At 30.0% G+C, this 24,772-nt stretch overlaps 2 protein-coding genes across 2 annotated transcripts; both read right to left on the bottom strand.

Annotated features, from left to right (window-relative positions):
* Positions 1–5,524: 5,524 nt before the first annotated feature.
* LOC123896808 (CASP-like protein 1E2) lies at positions 5,525–9,243 on the bottom strand. The gene is made up of 2 exons (XM_045947191.1): positions 8,849–9,243; positions 5,525–6,166 (listed from the first exon to the last, which is right to left on the bottom strand). Exons 1-2 carry the CDS (start codon positions 9,076–9,078, stop codon positions 5,827–5,829), a joined length of 570 nt encoding a protein of 189 aa, XP_045803147.1. The 5' UTR covers positions 9,079–9,243; the 3' UTR covers positions 5,525–5,826.
* Positions 9,244–13,323: 4,080 nt separating this feature from the next.
* LOC123898151 (probable aspartic proteinase GIP2) lies at positions 13,324–14,813 on the bottom strand. Its single transcript, XM_045949043.1, has one exon. The coding sequence runs from the start codon at positions 14,784–14,786 to the stop codon at positions 13,500–13,502; it is 1,287 nt and encodes a 428-aa protein (XP_045804999.1). The 5' UTR covers positions 14,787–14,813; the 3' UTR covers positions 13,324–13,499.
* Between the last annotated feature and the right edge of the window lie 9,959 nt (positions 14,814–24,772).

Here is a 24,772-nt window from a genome sequence, read left to right as displayed (position 1 = left end):
CCCTATTTTCTTCTAAGTGGAGATAGGTACATAATATAGCGTGGATTTAGCAGAGAAAGTTTTATTATTATTATTATTATTCAAAACAAGCTAAAGTAGTTAGTAGTTATCCGAAACCCTAGTGCTTTAATATAGTGTTTTATTAACCTTTGGCCACAAATCAGTTGAACTATCACTATCACACACAAATTAACCCCCCTCCCCCCTCCTCTTTTTTTTTTTTTTTTTTTTTTTTATTTTTACCTTCTTTAGATTCAACTTAATTTTTAGCTTATAAAAATAATTTATACAAATAAATTAATTTTTAAGTTTTCACTAATAAAAATTATATCTTTATAAGTTATTTTATGGTAAAAAAACTTATAAAATAACACAAATGATTTATATGTTTTGTAGGATGACTGAGATACTCAAAGAGGAAATTGAAAAAACTCATCAAATTAGATAAAGAGAAGGTATATGTGATGCAGTTCATTCAAAGGATATTTGGGATAAATTAAACTAATGATGAATCTGCTTTCTCAAGACGTGGTTTAAGTGATTGCAAAACATTAATAATGTACTTGATTATTTGTATTTTCGAGCTACCAATAAACTTTTCCATCTAGCAGTACCACCGATTCTAATCTCTCCATGCATCCTTTATTTGGGTTAGATGGATCTATCCGATTCTAATCTCTCCATGTGTCCTTTATTCAATAACACATTGTTTATTTGTATAAACTACTTTGTATAAGCTCAAACGAGTCCTAAATTTGATTTAAAAATTAATGATAACTTTTTTTTAGGCAGATTAAAAAAAAAAACTAACATCTATATTTTTATTTGCATACTAGTATGTTAGCCCATGCCATGCACGAGATAATTTTCTTTTTTTAATAGTATTTATATATATTCTTTTTAAATATTACTTGAGAAATTTGGTTTAATGTTCAACAGTGAATTTGAGATATTATATCTTATGAGTTGTTTAAATATACATCATGGGAGAAAAAATATTGTGTATTGTATAAATGACATTAAATAAAAGTAAAAGTTTAATCTTATTATTAAAATAATATTGTATTATTTAAAAATCAACAAACTATATATTTTTTTTGTAAGACAAACTATATATCTTTAAATCTTATCCATGAAAAGTAATTAAATCTACTGGTTTTTTTAGCCCCCCCAAAAAAATTAACTACTTTCATAGTAATCCAAAACTTTCACATTCCGTCACCTTGAAAAATAGATTTATTTAACTGAATTTCAACAAACTATATATCTTTAGATCTTATCTATGAAGAGTAATTAAATCAACTATTGGTTTTTTAGCCAAAAAAAAAAAACCAACTATTTTCATAATAATCCAAAACTCCCACATTCGGTGACCTTGAAAAATAGATTTATTCAACTGAATCTCAACAAACTATATATATTTAGATTTTATCCATGAAAAGTAATTAAATCAACCACTGGTTTTTTTAGCCCACAAAAAAAAAACTTTCATAGTAATCCAAAACTCTCACATTCAGTGACCTTGAGAAAACGGTCTAAATTAAGATTACTTTTCCCATCGTTCTCTCATCTTCTTGTTTCAACCTGTTTCATAATAATCCAAAACTGTCACATTCAGTGACCTTGAAAAATACAATGTAAATTAAAATAGTTTTTCCCATCGTTCTCTCACTTTCTTATTTCAGTCTGTTTCATAGTAATCCAAAACTCACACGTTCAGTGACGTTGAAAAATACAATGTAAATTATTATTACTTTTCCCATCATTCTCCCACCTTCTTGTTTCATAGTAATCCAAAAATCTCACATACCCTTGAAAATTAGATTTATTCCAACGATTCAACAAATTTATATATCTTTAGATCTTATTAATGAAAAGTAACTATACCAACTATTTGTTTTTTTAGCCCACAAAAAAATACACAACTACTTTCATAGTAATCTAAAACTCTCACATTCAGTTACTTTGAAAAATAGATTTGTTCAACTGATTCTCAACAAACTATATATCTTTAGATCTTATCCATGAAATGTAATTAAATCAACTATTGGATTTTTAACTCACAAAAAAAAAAAAACTACTTTCATAGTAATCTAAAACTCCCACATTCAGTAACCTTGAGAAATACAGTGTAAATTAAGATTACTTTTCTAATCGTTTTCGCACCTTCTTGTTTCAGCATGTTTCATAGCAATCCAAAACTATCAGATCTCGTGACCTTCCTTTGCTCACATTCCCTATTTCAAGTTAAATCTCATCCTTCTCTATTGACCTTTCCTTTGCCTACATTCGCTTTTTGTCATTTTTTTGTTAGAAATTAAATGTCAAAAATCGTCCCTTGATATTGTACAACATTTTGATACGAAAAGTATTGTTAAAGTAATTGTCTGATGGTGATTCATATGCTCGTTGATTACTATTTGATCTTCCGTTTCAGATGAAATGTTGGCATACCGAAAGGATTTAGAACAATCTATTTCTTTAATAGAGCCCTTACTTTAAGGATTTAGAATCAAAATTTTAAATTAAGAATTAAAAAGTTAATTTCTTGTAATAAGAAAAAAGTTTAGCCTTAGGTGGTGTGTGCAATTTCCATAGTCCTTTCCGATCCTCTTGAACTGTTATTCCATCGCCCCTCCTTATACATTTTTGCAACGTATTATACCCACTTCTTACACCATTTACATCATCACACCAAACTAGCGTGTAGTTGTACAGTAAGAATTGTTGAGGTTGATTGCAATGTAAGTCCCACATTGTTAATGAAGGAAAAAAAAGTCAAGGAAATTATATCGGATAAGTCTCACATTGCTTAGAAAAGTGAAGCAAGGGGAGCTCAAGGCTATATATAGAGACCTCAAGTTTCTTGTTTCAATGCATCAGACAGTATCACTTGTAAACACTTTAAGTTTATATTTGTGTTTGTTTATCTTTCTCTTATGCTCTTGTTTTAGACTATTTGAGATGTAGTTCAAATATTTATTCTCTAGTTGTCGGTTTAGACAACGACCGTGATTTTTTCTCCGGTTTTGAAATTTCCACGTTATATTCTTATGTTGTTGATTGCATTATTTTATTTTTTCTATGCTTATTTTTCCAACACGAATAATATAAGAACACAACTTTGTGCAGTTTTTTTTTTTTTGACACAATGGTTTTATTTTGGTAAAACTAAAAAAAGTGAAAAATAATTAAAACCAAAACATGATTCAAGAGATGTGATATTTTCTACTCTTTTCGTTCATTTGATTTTCAACAATGATATTATACACTTAATTTCTCAACATTCATTCAACAATTTATTTTATCTTTATCTTTTATTTTTATTACATCACCAATTTATCACATAACTTTTTTATTTTTCTCTCTCAAGATGTCAGCTGAATGGGTATTCACCAAACATTTTTATTTATTTTTTGTACTATTTAAGATTTAGCTTATTACAAATAGAGCTCATTGATTGGATGAAGCAGGCGGTGCATGTGGGAACAAACCCTTTCAATGAAGCAAAATCTCACAAGGAAGGGGGCATAGCAAAATTATAAAAGGGGAATTAGAGCTTAAGAAGATAGAATTCCACTCTTGCAACACACACGTCCAACACTAGAAACAGAGAGAGAGAGCTGAAACGCTAACACAGAAAGTGAAAGCGCAGAACGACGGATGAAACAAAATGGATGCATACCAACTGTTCGAGAAATTAACCGGTGTTGTTATTTCATCTTTTTTCTTCTTGTTGTGAATTTGGATTGAATCACACCAATAAAATAATTGATGTGTGGAGCAAATAACGATTAAACAATCAAATAATGAGATCGGCAATAATAATCACAAGTCAAAAGATAAAGCAATAAAGAAAAGGAACATAGTTTCAGAAAATCTTGTTACAAATATCAGAAAACGTGACATATATATAATACTGCGCAAAATTTTGCCTGAGACACCAGTTTTCACGCCAGGGGCGACATTACAGAAGCCAGCCGCTTTTCCTGCTGCAAAATCCGCCTGAGGCGCCAAAACAACAGCTTTTGCCGTCTTCCTCGTTTTCAAGGCAATTTGCAACACTTCTCACTTATACATAGATTTAGGTTTAATATTCGCTTAGAGTATCAAATCTTAATGTTATTGTATTGATTGAAGATCCGAGACATAGGAGGTTAATAGATGCAATAGATATCTCAATGTTATCTGGACACGGAAACGTTCGACGAGCGATACGTGATAATATTGATAGATGACTAGAACCTGTAACTGATTAAGGGAATATGTATGAATGAGTGATTGAAATCTAATCCCAACAATTTAATCTCTCCGTCAAATTAATCATCTTTACTACTTTCATGTTTTCGCAATTTTCGTAATCAAATATCTTTGAAAACCTTTACTTGAAATTATATTAATTGTTCAACGGCATCAATATCGCATCAGTTCCTGTGGAGACGATAAAAACAATACTTACTTTTGTACTTTAACAAAAGTCGGAGTTTTTGACTCTGAATGGACTAGCCCACCGAAATTGGCACCAAAGGGAATCAAACATGTATGGACTTGTCCACGTGTGCATTTTTTCTTCCATAATTCTTACAAACTTGTGATTTTATCGTCTAACTTTTATAATAATATATTTGGCCCCCTAACTTTAGTCGCTTTTGCAAAAGACTAACCCCACTGATTTTGACCAAATCAAAGCACATGTGGATAATGACTCACATACCATGTTAACATCTATTGGCCAAAAAAATTATTTTGAAAGTTAGGGGGACCAAAATCATAATTTTGTAAAAATTAAGAGCTAAAATTTCAATTTAACCTAAATATTAACATCCAAACAATGTAAACTTTATGTTGTCGCGATGTATGTTGTCTAGAAGTATATTTTTGAAACATTTTGCGATTCTTTTATTATTTTTTATTATTTTGATTTACAATAAAGCCGAGAATCGAACCCAGAATTTTATGTATACTATCTAAATTTCCCATCACTATCAATTCTGACATCAAATTATCACTGAATCAACTAACGATTTGTATCTATGGCTTATGATTTTTATTAATGTGGGAGTGGGGATAGTTGTCATTTTTTTTTTGTTCAAATTTACCCAATAACTTTTACTATTTTAATTTGGATATGGAACTAATTTCATTCATAACACAATCATTCACATGACCAATATTTGTTCAACACTTCCAACTAGCAATAGGTTAAGGTACAAAAATATAAAAATGATGAGTGTTCAAATAAAGCCACACTACATATATGTCTCACCAATTTGAAAATAAATATCACACGGTGAGATTCACACGAATTTTAATAAAAAAATGTGCACTTTAAAGAGAGGGTTAACAATTGTGTAGTTAAATATACCAGAAATACAAAGGGTGATGTTTGTTTTTGCTTCATTTTTGTATGAACTCTTATTTTAGGCACATTTTACGCTTAAAAGTTTTAATATATTTCTTTGATTTCTTAAAAATAGATGGTACCAGAAATACAAAAAGTAGAAACATCATGCAATTTATACAGTTGCAAGCCAAATACATCACACATTTCTAATTAAATATAAGTTTCCACAAATGTTCCAATGAAAAAGTAACCAAAAAAAAAAAGTTCCAATGAAAACACCCTTACATTATCATGTCACACATATGATATATAAAAAAGTTATGGACAACAAATAGCCACTCGCATATCATAAGAAAAAATCAATCACATAAAACCTATTGATCAAATAAAGTCTCCAAAACTAAGTGATTAGTCTCTGCAGTTGCGCGCAGATGATACTCAGTTGACGCAAAAAAAAAAAGTCTCCAAAGCTTCCACATATCTTAGGTTCTTCTTCTATGAAGTCTCAAAGCAGGAAGCACAACAAGCAAGATGAATACCAATGATCCAAGAAGTGAAATCAAACATGAAGCAGCAACTTGGTTACAAAATTTGTCAAAGACATGACACACTTTGTTCCATCGCACGTGTGAGTTTCCTTTCTTGGCAAGAACACCAATAGCCAATGCAGCACCATTGCCAGAAAAGAGCAAAGCTACCATTATTGCATCAAGTAGAGTGACCAATGTCACCAATAATTTGCTTTTATGTCCATTTGCAAGAGCAATAATAAAAGACAAGGTTGCATATGTACATGCTATAACATTTGCCACCACAAAATACCTAATACATGAAGAAAAAAAATTGTTTGAGATATGTAGTCATACTGTTATTATCATTGCCAATTAATTAATTAATTAATTATTTTTTTTGAAAAGAGGTTTCTCATGTTAATGAAAAGGTTCAATGCTGTCGCATACTAACAAAATAAAAGTCTTTTATCAAAATTTTGTTCCCTTAACTATTTTTTTGGGTACATTCCCTTAACTATTTTATAACTGCGTATATAAACGTCTACCAAACCGTTTATATTAATGCAGTTATAAAACCACTTAAAATAATCTCATATACACATCTTAAAATAATCTCATATACACATTTTAAATTGGATGTCACATTATATACAATAAGCCAACTCATGGTGGGGTTGTTATGACTTGTCTTTTATGGAAACAAAATCATTGCATTTCATGAATGAAGAATAGTTAACGAAGTCTTACTAAATATAGTAAGATGTCAAAAATCTAAATAAGTCATGCCATTACTCCGTTTCAAAATAAGTGATAAAATTTGAACATTTTTTTGACTTGTCTTAAACAAAATCATTGCATTTCATTAATGAAGAATAGTTAACAAAGTCGTACTAAATAGTAATATAAGATGTCAAAATCCCAAATAAGTCATGACATTATTTAACTATATCTTAAAGTGAAGTTCAACATAAAAACATCTAATTTGGGTTATTTGGGTTTCAAATTCGTCAAAAAAAAAAAACTCCGTTTCGAAATAAGTGATCCAACTAAACATGTATACTATTATATATCTTGTTTTGATGATTATATAAAAAAAAAATCTTGTTTTGATCATGTTTGTTTATTAATACATAAAAATAAATATTAACATATATGATGTTGAATTTATTTCGACGAATATTTTTAAAATATCAATTTTTTATGGGTCATGATCAAATGACACCAACTAGTTTGACATCAAATGTTACACCTCTCAATAACATTTTAACCGATATAAATTTTATAAAATTCACCGTTGGATTGAAAGTTTATATAATATATAGATCATTTGTGTAAAATTTTAGATAAATTCAAAATCATTTGATATGCTATATATTGCGACACATAAAGATTAACGGCATATAAAAAAGACGCAAACCGTTAAATTTGATGCATCTCAATAGCATATCAAATGATTTTAGATTTGCCTGAAATTTTACACAAATGATCTATACGATATAAACTTTCAATCCAACGGTAGATTTTATAAAATTTATATCGGTTAAAACTTTATTGAGAGGTGTAACATTTAGTGTCAAACTAGTTGATGTCATTTGTTCCTGACCCATTTTTTATAATTTTTTATTATTATACAATTAAATATAATTACATGTCATGTGTAAAACAGTCAATTGGATCACTTACTCTATGATGTAGGGAGTATTAAGATATCCTCATTTGGCAAAATAATTTCTGATTTAAAAAGGTAATGATTTGTATTTTTTCAATTTCTTAAAAAAAAAAGTTAATAAGAAACACAAGATATCTTACGTCAAGAAAAAAACGCAAAACATCTATTAAAATAATAATTTAAAAACCATAAAAATTATTTCAAATAATATTATTTTTCACGTTAACTATATCTTAAAGTGAAGTTCAACATAAAAGAAATCTATTTTCCTTAAAAAAAAGAGCATAAAACATCTAAAAAATACCAAGTCAAGCTACAATGGCAACATGTATGTATGGTTGTCCTTCAAAAAAAAAAAAATGTATGTATGGTTGGGTTAATTTTGTGGGGGATTTTTAGCCATTCAACCCACCAAATAAAAACTGTATGGTTGGCTCGAATTGACTGGCAACAATAAATATAAATGCTTTGAAAAATAAAAGGGACATTTCATGCTTTTATAACATTTCAGGTACGTGTTTTAGTTTAGACGCGTTATTTTAAATTCATGCTATGGTTAGTTAGATATTAGTAAATTAATAAAGCTCTTTTTGTTCACAAAAAGAATAAATTAATACATCATCAAAAAAAAAAAAAGAATAAATTAATAATGATTAAAGAGCATAGGTTTAGTTGGTAAAATATTTCAACATGTAGGAGCTGAAATTAAATTTAGGGGATCTATTGGATTGAGATTTCAATGATTTTAAAAGTTTTTTTATGATAAAAAAGTCTTGTGGTATTCAATCAAGACTTTTACAAAAGTTAAATATATTTTGTGGTATTCAATCAAGACAATCAAATTCTATTTCATGTAAGATTCCATATATAATATATAGAGACTCGAAGTAGTTAATTCTATTTCATGTAAGATTTCATATATAATATATAGTTTGAGATTTTAATATATTTTCATGTTAAGTTTAATAGGTTTTTAAATGATCTATATATAATTAAAAGCATTATATATGTAGTAGTGTATGAGAAAATTGTAACCCTTATATCATTGATATATATGGTGCATAAGGAAAACCAAACAAAAGTAATTTGAGCATGTTTTCTCAATACATATTAATTGGAAGATTTTCAAATCCATCTTCATCAAAGTGAAGATTAATAAAAAAAAGTCTCCGTAAATAGCTCAGTTGATTGTGACATTGCATGTAATATGTAGGGATCAGAGTTCGAATTCTGATACTCCTATTTATTCACTTTACAAGTGAAATTAAGCTACTCCACAAAAATAAAAAAAAATTAAGAACATGGAAGAAAGAGAGAACTTACACATAAGCAGACAAGTAATGCCACTTAGCAGTAACAGGAACATTCAAAGGTGGCAAAGAATCTGTTAACTTAATTGGAACAACTGTGGTCTGTTTATCAGCAGCAATAACTGCAGCAGCTACAAGTGTTAGAACCAAAGCACAAATTCTTAGAAACAAATTAATTTTTCCTTCTAGTGAAGACTTTGTCACCTCAATTTCCTTCAACATTATAGGACTCTGTCCCTCCATTATGTCCAATTAATCAATAAGTCTACAAAAACTCTCTCAATGAAGTGTGTTTTGGAAAATGAAAATATGTCTCAATAAATAGTGATGAAACCAAAAATATAGGTAGGTGAAAAATTGAAGTATCTTGCCAATAATAGTAGCTAATTAAGGTGTTAGTAGTTGGAAAGTAACTAGTGTTATGTTGTTGGTGGTGAGAAAGATAAGAGACTTATGAGTAAAAAAAGATGTGCATTTATAACTTCAACATTTTAATTTAAAAGTTTCACCAATAATGTGAAACATTTCATTATAAAAATGGATATCATAATTAAATTGTAAATAAATCTACAATTGTGTCTTACTCATCACATATATATATATAAAATGGAAGTACTGGACAAAAAAAAATATAAGATAGAATAACACATGAAAAAAATTTAAAGTATTAATTTTTTTTTATCTTATAGGATGTTTGATAGAAAAAAAAATTATTTTGGTATGTTAGACAATTTATGTAGAGCACAAAAAGTTAACCCGTGATTTAGCAGGAACAAAAAATTTAATTTTTGTACAGACTTCCGACCTCCAATTTGTCCAGTCCCAAAAATAATTTTACAATCAAATATAATATAGCTGAAGTTATCATGTCAAATTATTTATTTCTTAGCAGATCAAACACTCCTTAGTAGAAAAATGGAAACGGTGGATTGAAAAAAGAGATGAAAGTATGAAAAGGTGACTTCTCAAATGGGTGGGCATAAAAACCAAAAAACTGAACCAAACCGAACATTAAAAACATTGAACCGTAAATAACAGTTTTGAAACTGAACTGAAACAGTTCGGTTCGAATCATGATTATCACTTTGGTTCGGTTCGATTCGCTTTAATGAGATTAGTTTATTTTTTAAAACTAATATATATATATATACTTTTAGCTAAAATATTTTATAATTCAATATTTGTTACTGAGATTAGCTAAAATATAATTAGTAAAGCAAAATAGGTCAGAACTAAAAAGCACTCTCTTTTAGGCAATCATCTATCTCCTCAAAATCAAAACAAAACGAAACGATAAACCCTTGTGTTGTTCATTTTCAAGTCAGTATGATAGAGAGCTAAAGTTAAACTAAGCAAAACATAAAGAAATGCAATAAATAAAAATAAAGACATTCATTTTATTCATTGAGTTAAAATTGACAAGAGCACTACATATATAAGACTCTTAATGGGGCTAGAGGATAAAACTCACTCAAACAATCCAATAACATAAATATCCATATTGGATCCATTACACGTGGGTCGTGGAACAAAGAAAAATACGAAGAAAATATTATATTTAGATACATAGGTAATACTACATCTAGTTCTTAATATAAGATGATTCATTGAATTTTTAACGTATCTAGTCAATAATATAGATCAAATAAACTTGAAACTCAATGAACCTAAAAAGCAAATCTTCTCTTATATTAAGAATTATTTTTAACGTATCTAGTATATCAATTGTAATTGTTGTTTTAATTGAAAAACTAAATGCCTTTAGAATTATTTATTTTTGGGCTTTAAACACGGGCTTCGGCGTTTTATGTTGGGGTCAAACATGGATCTGGATTCCATGCAGTAAAAATTTCTAGCAATATTAGATCACAACTTTCTATTTCTGGTCAGACGGTTTTGATCTTACACATAGTTTTATACATCAAAACAATCTTAGCTACTGATTTTAGTTCTTAAACATGTGTGATGAAGACTAATGTTATCATTCTCCTATATATATTTGTTGTGACTTGTAAATATCATGTTATCATGTTAACATATATTAATAAATGTGAGTTAAAGATCCACATTGGATAAAAGAGTTGTAGGACTAGCTTTAGGGTAGGGCCGACCCTGATGTCTTTTTATCGGTATTTTGGGAAATAGGTAATTGCGAGAACAAAACTAACTGTCACCACACATACATACATGAACATGATACACAAATAAGTAATTGGTCGATACTATGTTGTAGCCGCTGTTGTAGTCAATCAAAATATGGTCTTGGATGATGACCAATTTTGATCAGCCACTTGAGTGGTTGTGACATAACATCATCCAATCTCACACACCATAAAATTCTATAAAAATATTTTTCTGTCACACACTCACTTATACGATATTTCATCTAAAATATTTTCTTCGGAGAAGGGAATGTTGAGGGGATAAAAGAATTATATTTTAATAAGGTTCACTACTTAAAAGTGCAAACTGAGTTCACAATTTATATAAGGAACTGTGTTTTTCCAGAATAATTTTTATAAAGGAGTGACAGGTACAAACGTCGGATTACATATGTATAATGATCACCACCCTTGTACAATAAATAAATTCAAGGTTTGCACCTTTTCATATTTTATAATAGTATACAGTAGTGAATAGTATTTTTTTTTGTTTATTTCAAAATCCACCAACACACAAAGTAATAACCGACTTGTTAGTCTACAAATTTTAGTTCAACTGATAAAAAATTGAAATTGTTAAGTCGGATGCAATGATCAGAGTTGGACTTTCAGGATTTTTACTTGTGTGCGAGTTTCGAATGACGATTGTCATTTTGTATACTAGATAGAATTGGTAAAAGTTATATTTTTCTTAACATATGATTTTTCCTTGCCGTTGAACTCAATATTTTATAATTAAATTTATGGTAAAAGTTAGTGGTGTTGGCTTAAGGTTTTAAAGTGTGCTCATCTCAATTCTCAAGATCTCGATTTTTCTTAGTGCCAATTTTGATGGAATATATAGTCATACAAATCTTTGTCCTCACTTTAAATGAATCTCTATAAGTGAACACTAAAATTGAATCACTTAAATTAGTTGATTCTTAATTAGATTGAATATAAATTTTCCAAAAATAAAATTTATCAATATCTAATGTTATATTTCCGCCACCCTTAATAATACTTCCTGGTTCCATTCTTGAATCAGATCATTATGCAGCTTAATGCTTGGCTATGTTCACTAATCACATCGTTAAAAACAAAGGTAATGGGGTGCACATGCATGCTTAGGAGAGTTTCATGCAACTTGTATTTATCAATAACCAAACTTTATACAACTGGTCTTCATCATTTGTGTATTCAATAATACCACACTTTTCTTTTCTCTTCTCCAATTTATTCTCTCTCACTCACAGTTTGTGAATCACATACACATGACATTGTCCCATATTTTCTTGCATTGGGTCATTGGGACTCTAAAGAGCACGCTTATGGGTGGTTCCTTCACTGCATCCAAGAGACGTTGCTGTGCATTTTATATCATTCTCAAACTAATTATGTGAATGTCTCTGCACAACAACGCCTCTTATGTCTTATAAAACACAATAAAATATATTAAAGTTACCTTCACTTTCCCTTCTAAAATGTGAGAAACGGTGTCACTACGTTCATATTTGATTAAAAAATATATATATTAAATTTCACGTTGCTTAAAAAAGTGGTTGAACACTTTATAAGTGGGAGGACCCATAAATCTAACATCTTAAGGTTTTTGTTAAAGTGTGATGTCCAACTCACTTGTGAAATTGTTCTTAAGCTCAATGTGGATGATCCCCTTAGCCGCTCCTCGTGAACGACCCAACAATGGTATCATAGCCGATAGTTCGACGAAGGGTTCGACCCACTCCTTGCATCGAAAGTTTTCCTGACAAAGTGGTCATGCGGTGAGTCCCATTGAGCATTGTGGCTAACGACGGTACAAGTGTATGGATGAAGAAGCTTCGGGTTGAAGGGGAGCATAAAGAATTGAAGGACTCACTTGAGGGGAGATTATTGTGACAAGTGTGAGTTAAGTCCACATTGCTTAGAAAAATTGAGGTTTAACACTTTATAAGTTAGAGAACCCATAAACCTAACTTCTTAAGATTTTGGGTTAAAGTGCGGTATCAAACTTACTTGTAGGCTTGTTCTTAAGTCCAATATGAATGATCTTCCGACTGCTCCCTCGAGCCTGCATTATAGATTTGTCATTAGTTTCTTCCTTGTTTTATTGTTAACTGATGACTTGTGTACTCAATACTTCAAACAAAATTTTATTCTGATACTTCAAACAAAATGTATCCATATTTAAATATGCACGTTCATCTAAATGTTCTAGATAAATTTAATATGAGCGTTATAACTTTCGATTAAAATTAAAAACAAAAAGTTTAGAGGACGAAAATTCAAAGAAAATTTTTAGAGAGCCTAAAACTAAAAATTGGTATATTTAAAGGAAATAAAAACATATTTAACCCATAAGTTTATTATGATCATGAAATCTAACAAACACCGTAACAAGACAGAAAATGAAAACAACGCCGAACAAAATAATGTCGAACTAAGACGACAAAATCATGAAAGGAAAAACAGGGGTTAAAACAGGGGCATCTTCTAGTAAAATTAATTAAACTCATAATCATCTCACTCCATTGACACAAGAGACAAATTAGCTTGATCTGAATTAGAACATCTTGCATTATGAAGTAGTAGTGAAGAGCTAAATCCTAACTTAGAAGAAACCAAATCAAACTCCAATAGATTATCCTCCAATTGGTGTCCACCAATAACAACAGATGTCATTGGCTCTTTACCACCATCAACAAATCCAAGACATGCTACTTTTTTATTCACCAAAACCATTGAATTACCACCATATATTTTCCACTCTACACCCCCTTCTAGCACCAAATCAATAGTAGGCACATCTAATCCAGTCTTAGTCCTACCAATAGTGCTGAAATCAAAACATGCTTCAAATGGTGCTACTGATGCAACTTTCTTTATTTTCTTATCAGAAGCTTTCTTAACAAAATCTCTAACAAGTGGTTTAAATATAGAACTATGCAACAAAGTGAAGGAATTCATAGTACTAATTTTTGTTCCACCATTACCCTTATTGTCAATAGACAAAAGTGAAGACTTAAAGTTAACAACTTCACCACCAACTTTAATTGATTTCACATCTATAAAATATTCATAAGAAGCATCACCTACACTAAATATTGGAGCAGTGCTAAAGGGGTTGATAATAAGAGGGATAGTAGTGAGTTGAAACTTTGAATAAGAACTTTTTTGGGGTACCCCACCAAAGAAAAGACTACCAAGTCCTTTCTTGTTTGAAGATGGTAAACAAAGAGAAAACTTGTTAGGAAAGTTATTATGTGAAGAAAGTTGTTTTGGTAATGAAAGTTTTGTTCTTGCAAGACCTAATATACCTTTACTAGTTTTTGGTAAGTTTTTAAGAGGAACATCTTCACCAGTAAAAACTTCAGATTCAGTGCATCCAGAAAGTATGTTAGAGACTTTAGAGTGTGATATGAATAAGACATCATTGCCAGTGTCACCAACAAAAATAGCATGAACTAATGGATTTATTATGTTGGCTGCACATGTATTGTTTGTACAACCTGGTTTGAATGGAACAGAGCAACCAGTGCATCCTGTATTACCAGGACAAAGTTTAGAATCACAAGAGATGGGTTTGTAGGTGGAAGAATTGTAGGTTTTGTAGCAATCATACCATAGGATTGGTCCTCCAAGATCAATGGCTAGATTGAAATTGTGTTGAGGTGTTCCTATGCCAAGTGAAGTGGTGAAAAGATTGGTTATTGGATCTTTTTCTATTGGTAAGATGAATTGTGATGAGCAGGAAAATGAGAGAAGGGCTATAGTGAGAAGGGAGGAAAAAAGAGTAGTAAAAGAAGCCATTGTGAGTAATGATATGGTTGATGAATGGATGAGTAGGGTTGCTTTTTATAGAAGGAAAAATGTTAACTTGTGTTATGAGCGCAGTGAAGGCCCAACAAGTCTAGAGTCTAGACAGTGTTCGGACTTTTGACCAATTTTTTTTTGTATTTTTAGAGGTTAATTTAGGATAAAATTGATATTTTTAGAGATTAATTTAGCATAAAACTGAGATTTTTTGTTCAAAACTAAGTTGTGTAGGAGTTAGTTTAGCAACGTCAAAAAAAAAAAAAAAATAGTTTAGGACAAAACTGTAATTTTTTTGTTGAGCTATTTATATATTATTGGTGTGTTTGGTAACGCAAATAAGCTAGCTTATAGCTTATTATATGAGTTTATAAGCTTGTTTCAAAAAATTAGAGTTGTTTGGTAACAAGTTTTTTTTACTAGCTTATAGCTTTTCTTTTGATGCTATTTCAAGTAGCGTTTGAACTTATAACTTATAGTTTTTTACACTTTATTCTATCTTTACCCTTTAATTTAAAAACTACACACTCTAAAAAAGAAACTACCCACTATCAGTTATGTCATTTTATATTTATTAACTACTTTAAAAAGCTAATTTTACTAAACACTTACGGATTAAAAAAATAGTGATTTTGATATAAAATAATTTAGAGATTAGTTTTTAGTTTTAGTTCCGTTTGTTATAGCTTATTTTAGAAAAAAAAACACTTTTTTATAAAAATAATCACTTTTAATTGTTTTGCATATGTTTGTTACAGATTTTTAAAATAATCAGAAGCTAAAAATAATCAGAAAACAACTAAAAATGAGAAGCTACTAAGAGTAGCTTATAAAATAATAGATTTTTTTAGAGGAGAGAGAAAATAAATGTTAAAAGAAGAAAGTTATTTATTTGGGAGCTTCTACGGTACATTCGAATAATTTGAATGTACCGGTACATCAAGTCAGTAAATTGATAAATTAATGGTTATTTTTATGAATTAAAAAACTATTAACCGATTATTATATTTTAAAAATAATAATATCACAAGAAAAAACACAATATATTGTTTATAAGTATGATACTAATTTTTCTAATATTTTCTTAGAAAAAAAAAATTCAATATTGACTATAATGATGAATAAAAATTCAAAAAATATCAAATTTAATATTTTTGACAATTTTGATGAATAATATTTAGTTATTATAATCATTTTAATGGTAAGAAAAATGATTTTCTTTAAAAAATATTCATTTACATATTAATTTAATTATCTGTTGTACCAGTACATTAAGAATTATCACATGTACCATAGAATTTTCCAATCACTTTTATAAGTTCTATCCAAACAAACTAAAGATTATTTTATTTAAAAAAAGTTATTTTTATTATAATAAACAAATACAAAGTAAATTCAACTTTTCTAAAAATCTCTAAAAACTAATCTCTAAATTATTTTATATCAAAATCACTATTTTAACAACATCATCTAGTAATATACATTGATCTGTTATTGAATGGTTTAGATTATAAATGTCACATCACCATCTTGTAATATATATATATATATGGCAAATGTTAAATAGTGCCTCCGGGGCACTCTTTAAGCCCTTAAATAGTAAGCTTTTTATAGAATTTTTATCGGAATGCGTAAAGTCAACGCATTGGAAATTGTAGTGTTTAACTTTTTGAATAAAAAGTTTCTTTAAATGGAATGCTTAAAGAGTGCCCCGGGAGCACTCGTTAACCAGACCCTATATATATTGAACCAATAATTCATATTAAAATTGTGTCATTTTTAACAGCACCAACTCCATATTCCTAAAAAGGCCATTGGCTATACTCTAAAAACACATATTAAATAATCAAATGTAGAAATTGTGCATTCAATTTCTTAAAATTTAGCAGTACAACTTGTTTTCATTTGCAAATAACATCGAATTATATTAGTAATATTTGACTGTGATGTTACATTGTTTAATTTACACTGTATACAACGACAACTATCACAGTGTATATCACCGCTACAATGTTGCTATGTCCCTTCATTCATTTATGTTTTTTAAGCTTTTGCCTCTTCAATATCCACTCCCCTAGAAGATAAGATACACAGACTGTAGTAAATAAAATATTTTTCTTATCTTCTTAATTCCATGTCTATCGCAATTCGCAAGACATTTGTTCAGGGGGTGCACTGCAAATATTTTGTTTCTTCTTTTATTTATAAATAGTGCATTTGATCAAAGTATGTCGAGTTTGAGTTTCATCCATTTATTATCCTTTAATTTAATTTCCATTTAGAAAGAGATAAACACAGTTGAAGATTAGCGGGATTAACCAATTAATGAGACCAAGTTCTAGTAATCTTCACTTGTATATATCTCTTTTTAAATAAGAACAAATAGAAGAATAATAAATGGAGGAAATCTAAATTACCAAAGGTCGTTTGCCCATGATTTTTGTGAAGTTAAAATTGAAGCTTGTTAATTCATTTGTCACCGCCAAAGCAAAGAGCCAAAGAGCAACTGAGTTATCTTTCTCTTAATGGAGAAAGTATTTTTACGTCATGACCCAATGCTTATACTTCCTCCGTAGTAAATCTTTGGTTTTTTAACTTTTTTGTTTTGTCTCAAAACTTTTGTTCTTTTATGAAACCAAAGTAATGATGTTTGGCTTAATTAGTTAATTGGTCCCTTAAAGACATTTTAGGTTTCATATTGGTCCCTTAAAAAAAAAAAATTCGTTTTGGTCCCTTAACTATATGACCGTTAGTCATAATAGTCCTTCCCGTTAAGTTATTTTAATCTGAACCGTTTGATCTTTTTGTTAAAAAAGTAACAATAGGATTTGCATGTCTACTGAATATAATGGTGAACCATCATTAGATGAATATTTCTCTTGTTCTTCATGTTCTTCTCTCTCTTGTTCTTCATCTTCATCAAACTCCAACCCAAAAAATAAAACCAATAAACCAAACCGGATCCAATAAACCCCAATAAGATCCCCTTTAACTCGTTCATCTCCGGCGACTCAATTCCTTAAACTCAGAAAACTCAATTCCTTAAACTCGAAAACTCTTCTTTTCATCGTAGCATTCTCCGACAACTTCCATGGGTGTTGTTGTCTCTGAGTTTGAACAGTATAAACACCAAGTGAAATCAAATAGTTTTTGTTTATGAAAAATGGGTTCTTTTTATTTCTATCATGCTTCCTTAATCATTAATCTAGCGCAAAAAAGCCTTCATCTTCTTCACTGTTACAACAATTTGACTGCTGTAATGAACAATTAAAAGTTGAAATTGAGTTTATATAATTTCTTTGCAAAAAAAAAGAAAAAGTTGAAATTGGGTGTTATTTTTTTTGGATCTGAGAAATCAACTTGTTGAAGTTAAAACAAAGTAAGTGTAAAATGACATCTATGATGATGATGTTTTTTTTTGGACGCTTGATGATGATGATGTTAGGGAAGAAGATGAAGAAATTGAGAAGAAAATTAAGTGGATAATGGTGCACTGATAGATATAGTGGACATTCATAATTTAATGGCTATTTTTTTTTCAATAAGATCAAACGACTTAAATTAAAAGAATTATTGAGATTCATGGTGGACCACATGCAATGATGGTCCACCTAATACATTTGGTGTTAAAAACTAACGGAAAGGACCATTTTGTCTAACGGTCATATAGTTAAGGGACCAATTCGGACATTTTTTTCTTTAAGGGACCATTGTGAAACCTAAAATGTCTTTAAGGGACCAATTAACTAGGGTTAGGATCCGTTGACACCAGGTGTCAAACTTTAATTTGACACCAAATCTCAACCGTCTATGTTTTTTAATCAAAGGCTAATAATAGTTTCCTATATTAACTCATGTACATATCTATTTAGGATATTCCTTATTTTTAGGTTGCATAAAAATTTGATTTATTGTTCTACAAAAAAAAAATTGATTTTTTTTTTAAACATGAGAGCCTAAGCCCGATTTTTTTTTTTTGATTTGTTGTTATTCTCCCCCAACATTATCTTTGCGTTTTCATTCCCATGGTGTCTGAATTGAGTTTAGGAATCACATATAGGTTATAAATCATCGAACGCAAGTGCATATATGAATCATCAATCATGGTATATATGAGTATAAAAATTCAATTTATGGTTTTAGTATAGAAAACCCTTTTAATTAAATTGAGTTGGTAGTCGGTTATTTATCTGCATAGTTTGCAATTGACATTGATTTTGGTGGTTAACCAAAGGGGAATGAAAACGCAAGGAGCAGAGTAACAATGGGGATAACAGCAATTTTTTTTTTAGAACAACAAATCAATTTTTTTTAGAACAATAAATCAATTTATTTTTTTTACTAAATAAATCAAATTTTTATGCAACCTAAAAATAAGGAATCTCCTAAATAGATACACACACCAGATAATATAGGAAACTATTATTAGCCTTTGATTAAAAAAAAATAGACGGTTAAGATTTGGTGTCAAATTAAAGTTTGACACCTGGTGTCAACGGATCTTAACTCAATTAACTAATTATGCCATGATGTTTTACTTCTTATCAAAAAAAAAAAAAGTATCTTATAAAAAAAAAAAAAAAGTAATGATGTTTTACCATTTATACCCTTACAAAACCTAAATAGAAATCAAAATTGAAACCAGTCCCAATTACTTGTTACAATTTTTTTAATTACCGTCAATGTCAGATATATATATATATATATATATATATATGGGGTTTTCTAACTTAGACCCTAGTTAGGTCTAAGTTAGCAAGGTGCACCTTTTCAATTGGACCAAAATACCATTCTTTTAATTTTTGAAAGAATAGAGCAACAGGGGCATTTCTGTAATTTTACATAAAAAAAAAAATAATGACACGCGCCCCCACCTTCTTAAAAATTAATAGACGTAGATCCAGTGTCGCGCGCGTACGGAAGGACCATGGTTACAGACCGTTGATTTCCATCAGACAGCCAAGATGTGATCTCATTAAGGCTGTCTGATTGATCAGACAGCCCAGATCATCCTACCATCCTGTCTGCGCCACACTAGATTATAAGCTGGAGAGAGAAATTTTACTTTTGAAAAAGGCAGCCACGTGTCAGCATATGACTGGGTCTGCCTGATTTTTTCCATTTTATGCTTTAAACTTGATTATTTCGTCGTAAATTAATTTTTTATTTTTTAATTTTTATACCAAAATTCATAATTTTTTTTTCTCTACAAATAGAGACTTGGTTTGTTTGATTTGGACACCGAAAAAAAAAACGCAATTTTTCACTACTTTAAACTCGATTATTTCGTCGTAAATTAATTTTTTTTTTTTATTTTTTATACCAAAATTCATAATTTTTTTTTCCTACAAATAGAGATTTGGTTCGTTCGATTTGGACACCGAAAAAAAAAAAACGCAATTTTTCACTACCTTAATCTCATTTTATTGTTTACTAAATACGTTACGTGTGTGTTCTAAACTCAACCAACCCACTGAAACCATTATACCAGGAAAATAGTAGATAATATTCTGGAACTTTTGGTATATTTTATGAAATTTTTGGAGACCTGAAACTATTTTTAGTTAATTAAATGAGATAAAACGATAATTAAAAACTAATGTTTGCTTCTGAAACCATTTATCTGGTACAATGGTTTCAGAGAGTTGTAATCTGAAACCATTTTGCTGGTAGAATGGTTTCAGTAAGTTGATTATTAGTTATTTGCTTCTGAAACCATTTAGCTTGTAGAATGGTTGCACATAGTTGTATTCTGAAACCATTTTACTGGTAGAATTGTTTCAGTGAGTAATTTATTAATTGTGTTTGCTTCTGAAACCATTTATCTGGTACAATGGTTTCAGAGAGTTGTAATCTGAAACCATTTTGCTGGTAGAATGGTTTCAGTAAGTAGATTATTAGTTATTTGCTTCTGAAACCATTTACCTTGTAGAATGGTTGCACATAGTTGTATTCTGAAACCATTTTACTGGTAGAATGGTTTCAGTGAGTAATTATTTAATTGTGTTTGCTTCTGAAACCATTTATCTGGTAGAATGGTTTCAGAGAGTTGTAAACTGAAACCATTTTGCTGGTAAAATGGTTTCAGTAAGTTGATTATTAGTTATTTGATGAGATTAAGGTAGTGAAAAATTGAGTTTTTTGTTTCTGTGTCCAAATCAAACGAACCAAGTCTCTATTTGAAGAGAAAAAAAAATTATGAATTTTGGTATAAAAAATAAAAAATAAAAAATTAATTTACGACGAAATAATCGAGTTTAAAGTAGTGAAAAATTGTGTTTTTTTTTCGGTGTCCAAATCAAACAAACCAAGTCTCTATTTGTAGAGAAAAAAAAATTATGAATTTTGGTATAAAAATTAAAAAATAAAAAATTAATTTACGACGAAATAATCGAGTTTAAAGTATAAAATGGAAAAAAATAGGCGAGCCACCAGGAAGTGACACGTGTCCCATGCAATGCAAAAAAATTTCTCACTCCCCCCGCGCGTGTGTTGCACGCGCCTGTTTTTTGTGGCTTACAGCTTGCCACGTGTCCTGGGGGTGGGAAAAGAAATGGGGGTGCGTGTGAAATAGAGGAAAATTACAGAAGTGCCCCTTTTGCTTTATTGTTTCAAAAATTAAAAAAATGGATATTTTTGTCCAACTCAAAAGGTGCACCTTGCTAATTTAGACCCAACTGGGTCTAAATTAGCAGCCCCCTATATATATATATATATATATATATATATGGGGTTTTCTAACTTAGACCCTAGTTAGGTCTAAGTTAGCAAGGTGCACCTTTTCAATTGGACCAAAATACCCATTCTTTTAATTTTTGAAAGAATAGAGCAACAGGGGCATTTCTGTAATTTTACCCAACAGTACACGCGCCCCCACTTTCTGAAACCATTAATAGACGCGGATCCAGTGTCGCGCGCGTACCGAAGGACCATGGTTACAGACCGTTGATTTCCATCAGACAGCCAAAATCTGATCTCTTCAAGACTGTCTGATCAATCAGACAGCCCAGATCATCCTGATCCATCAGATTCCAGCGCCTGCGCCACACTGGATTACAACCTGGAGAGAGAAACATTTGCTTTTTAAAAGTAGGACACGTGTCACACAATGGTTGGCTGGGCGTGATTTTTGTTCATTTAATACTTTGAACTCAATTATTTCGTTGAAAATTAATTTTTTATTTTTATACCAAAATTCATAATTTTTTTTTGTCTACAAATAGAGACTTGGTTCGTTTGATTTGGACACCGAAAAAAAAACGCAATTTTTCACTACCTTAATCTCATTTTTTGTCTACTAAATACGTTACTTGTGTGTTGTAATTTAACACGCACCACTCAACCAACTCACTGAAACCATTATACCAGGAAAATAGTAGATAATATTCTGGAACTTTTGGTATATTTTATGAAATTTTTGGAGACCTGAAACTATTTTTAGTTAATTAAATGAGATAAAACGGTAATTAAAAACTAATGTTTGCTTCTGAAACCATTTTACTAGTAGAATGGTTGCACATAGTTGTATTCTGAAACCATTTTACTGGTAGAATGGTTTCAATGAGTAATTTATTAATTGTGTTTGCTTCTGAAACCATTTATCTGGTACAATGGTTTCAGAGAGTTGTAATCTGAAACCATTTTGCTGGTAGAATGGTTTCAGTAAGTTGATTATTAGTTATTTGCTTCTGAAACCATTTAGCTTGTAGAATGGTTGCACATAGTTGTATTCTGAAACCATTTTACTGGTAGAATGGTTTCAGTGAGTAATTTATTAATTGTGTTTGCTTCTGAAACCATTTATCTGGTACAATGGTTTCAGAGAGTTGTAATCTGAAACCATTTTGCTGGTAGAATGGTTTCAGTAAGTTGATTATTAGTTATTTGCTTCTGAAACCATTTAGCTTGTAGAATGGTTTCAGAGATTTGTACTCTGAAACCATTTTCCTGGTAGAATGGTTTCAGTGAGTTGATGTAAGGTAGTGAAAAATGAGATTAAGGTAGTGAAAAATTGGGTTTTTTTTTTCTGTGTCCAAATCAAACGAACCAAGTCTCTATTTGTAGAGAAAAAAAAATTATGAATTTTGGTATAAAAAATAAAAAATTAATTTACGACGAAATAATCGAGTTTAAAGTATTAAATGGAAAAAAATTAACGCAGCCAATAATAGCGTGACACATGGCCTGCCTTTTCAAAAAGTTTTCTCTCTCCGCGTCATGCTTCCACCCACGCGCGCCTGTCGGCGCGTGTGATGCACGCGCGCGGATTTTGTGCAATCACACGCTGCCACGCGTCCTGGGGGGTGAGAAAAGAAGTTGGGGGCGCGTGTATTGTTGGGTAAATTACAGAAATGCCCCTGTTGCTCTATTCTTTCAAAAATTAAAAAAATGGGTATTTTTGTCCAACTGAAAAGGTGCACCTTGCTAACTTAGACCCAACTGGGTCTAAGTTAGCAGCCCCCTATATATATATATATATATATATATATATATATATATATATATATATATATATATATATTTCGTTGCTCAACTTTCATGGAGGAGAAATGATTTTCATGGTTAACAAAGTGGTGAGTTAGTGACTTTTTTTTTTTTTTGACGTAAAGGCGCTTAAAACATTTCATTAATAATAAAGTTATGAATAAAAATAGGTGTATCGGTGAAAACACGGAAACTAGCTAGGGATGAGGCTGCCCGTGCTAAAACATGAGCGACCACATTGGCTTGTCTCCTGATAAAGTGGTGAGTTAGTGACTATATATAAAGCTTAACGTGCAGATGGTTATTTATCTTGATATATACATGGCTGGAAGTATTAATATATCGTATTCTAATTCTAATAGTGCTGTTTAGGAGCACCTGTAGAAAATTTAACTCTTTGGGTAATTTATATTTTTATTTTTATGTTTGGTTTACGATGAGCTAAGAATTGAACTCATAACTTATAATGTACTACTCAAATCCCCTCACTACTAAACTAAACTTAGCGACTTTGGTAATTTATATTTATCTTGCACACTAAAACATATATTTTATTAATGTGTTGAATTAATATGGCTATGTTTCATTGAGTCTTGTGAATAAAAAGCATTTTTGTCATACTATTTTCATTTTCTTTTAACAGAAATGATTTTTATATACAAGCAGGCCGACCCAAGTCGGCCCAAAGCTATTGAAGCAGAAAATTCCTCAATCCACAACAACATTTCTCGTTCATTCCTTCAAAAAATTCGGAAAACTTTTTTTGAATTTTTTATAGCGATAAATTTTATACTAAAAAAACACTTTGGAATGTATTTTTTGAATTTTTTTTGCGCGCCCGGGGAATGAACGAGAAATATTGTGGTAGGTTGAGAAATTTTTGCTCCAATTTTTTCTATAAGGCCCAATTAGGCCAAAAAATGCAGCATTTTATATATTATTTATACAAAAGAAAGACTAAAATATAGAAAGTCTTGCCGATTCATCGGCTTCATGCACTAGATATATGATCAGAGTTCTGCATTCTTGACCGGCTTCTTTTCTGTCTTTCTATACCATAAAATAGCTTATATCATACTCCCTCCAATCTTATATATAAAAAATATTTAACTTTTTAAAAATTGATGTATCTAGACAATAATATAATCTAAATACATAAATTCTACAATGAATAAAAAAAAAATGAAATGTTTCTTATATATATGATCGGAGGGAGTAATATAAAAGACCGAATTATTAAAAAAATATATACCAATTTTAATACATATAATTAATTAATACATTTTTAATTTCTTTATATCTCATGTACGCATTCTTTCAAGCCAATTTCTGTATTGATTCAGTTCTTGCACGCAAGGCTTCACTATATCTTCAATTAGGTTTATGTTAGTGGAACTAGTTCCTCAAATTAGTCTATCCTTGAACTTTTTTTATGATAATTTTTTATTTTATTTTTTTTATAGAATAGACCTCATTTTAATGTTCGCTTTAGATCTCAC

The sequence above is a fragment of the Trifolium pratense genome, linkage group LG7 (assembly GCF_020283565.1).
Source record: "Trifolium pratense cultivar HEN17-A07 linkage group LG7, ARS_RC_1.1, whole genome shotgun sequence".
In the NCBI taxonomy this organism is placed as follows: domain Eukaryota; kingdom Viridiplantae; phylum Streptophyta; class Magnoliopsida; order Fabales; family Fabaceae; genus Trifolium; species Trifolium pratense.
This window is presented reverse-complemented; position numbering and strand designations above follow the sequence as displayed.

Coding starts and splice junctions, on each gene's coding strand:
- LOC123898151 (XM_045949043.1), bottom strand. CDS start 14,786: ATGGCTTCTTTTACTACTCTTTTTTCCTCCCTTCTCACTATAGCCCTT.
- LOC123896808 (XM_045947191.1), bottom strand. CDS start 9,078: ATGGAGGGACAGAGTCCTATAATGTTGAAGGAAATTGAGGTGACAAAG. Junction 6,167..8,848: donor CATTACTTGTCTGCTTATGT/GTAAGTTCTCTC, acceptor TTCATGTATTAG/GTATTTTGTGGTGGCAAATG.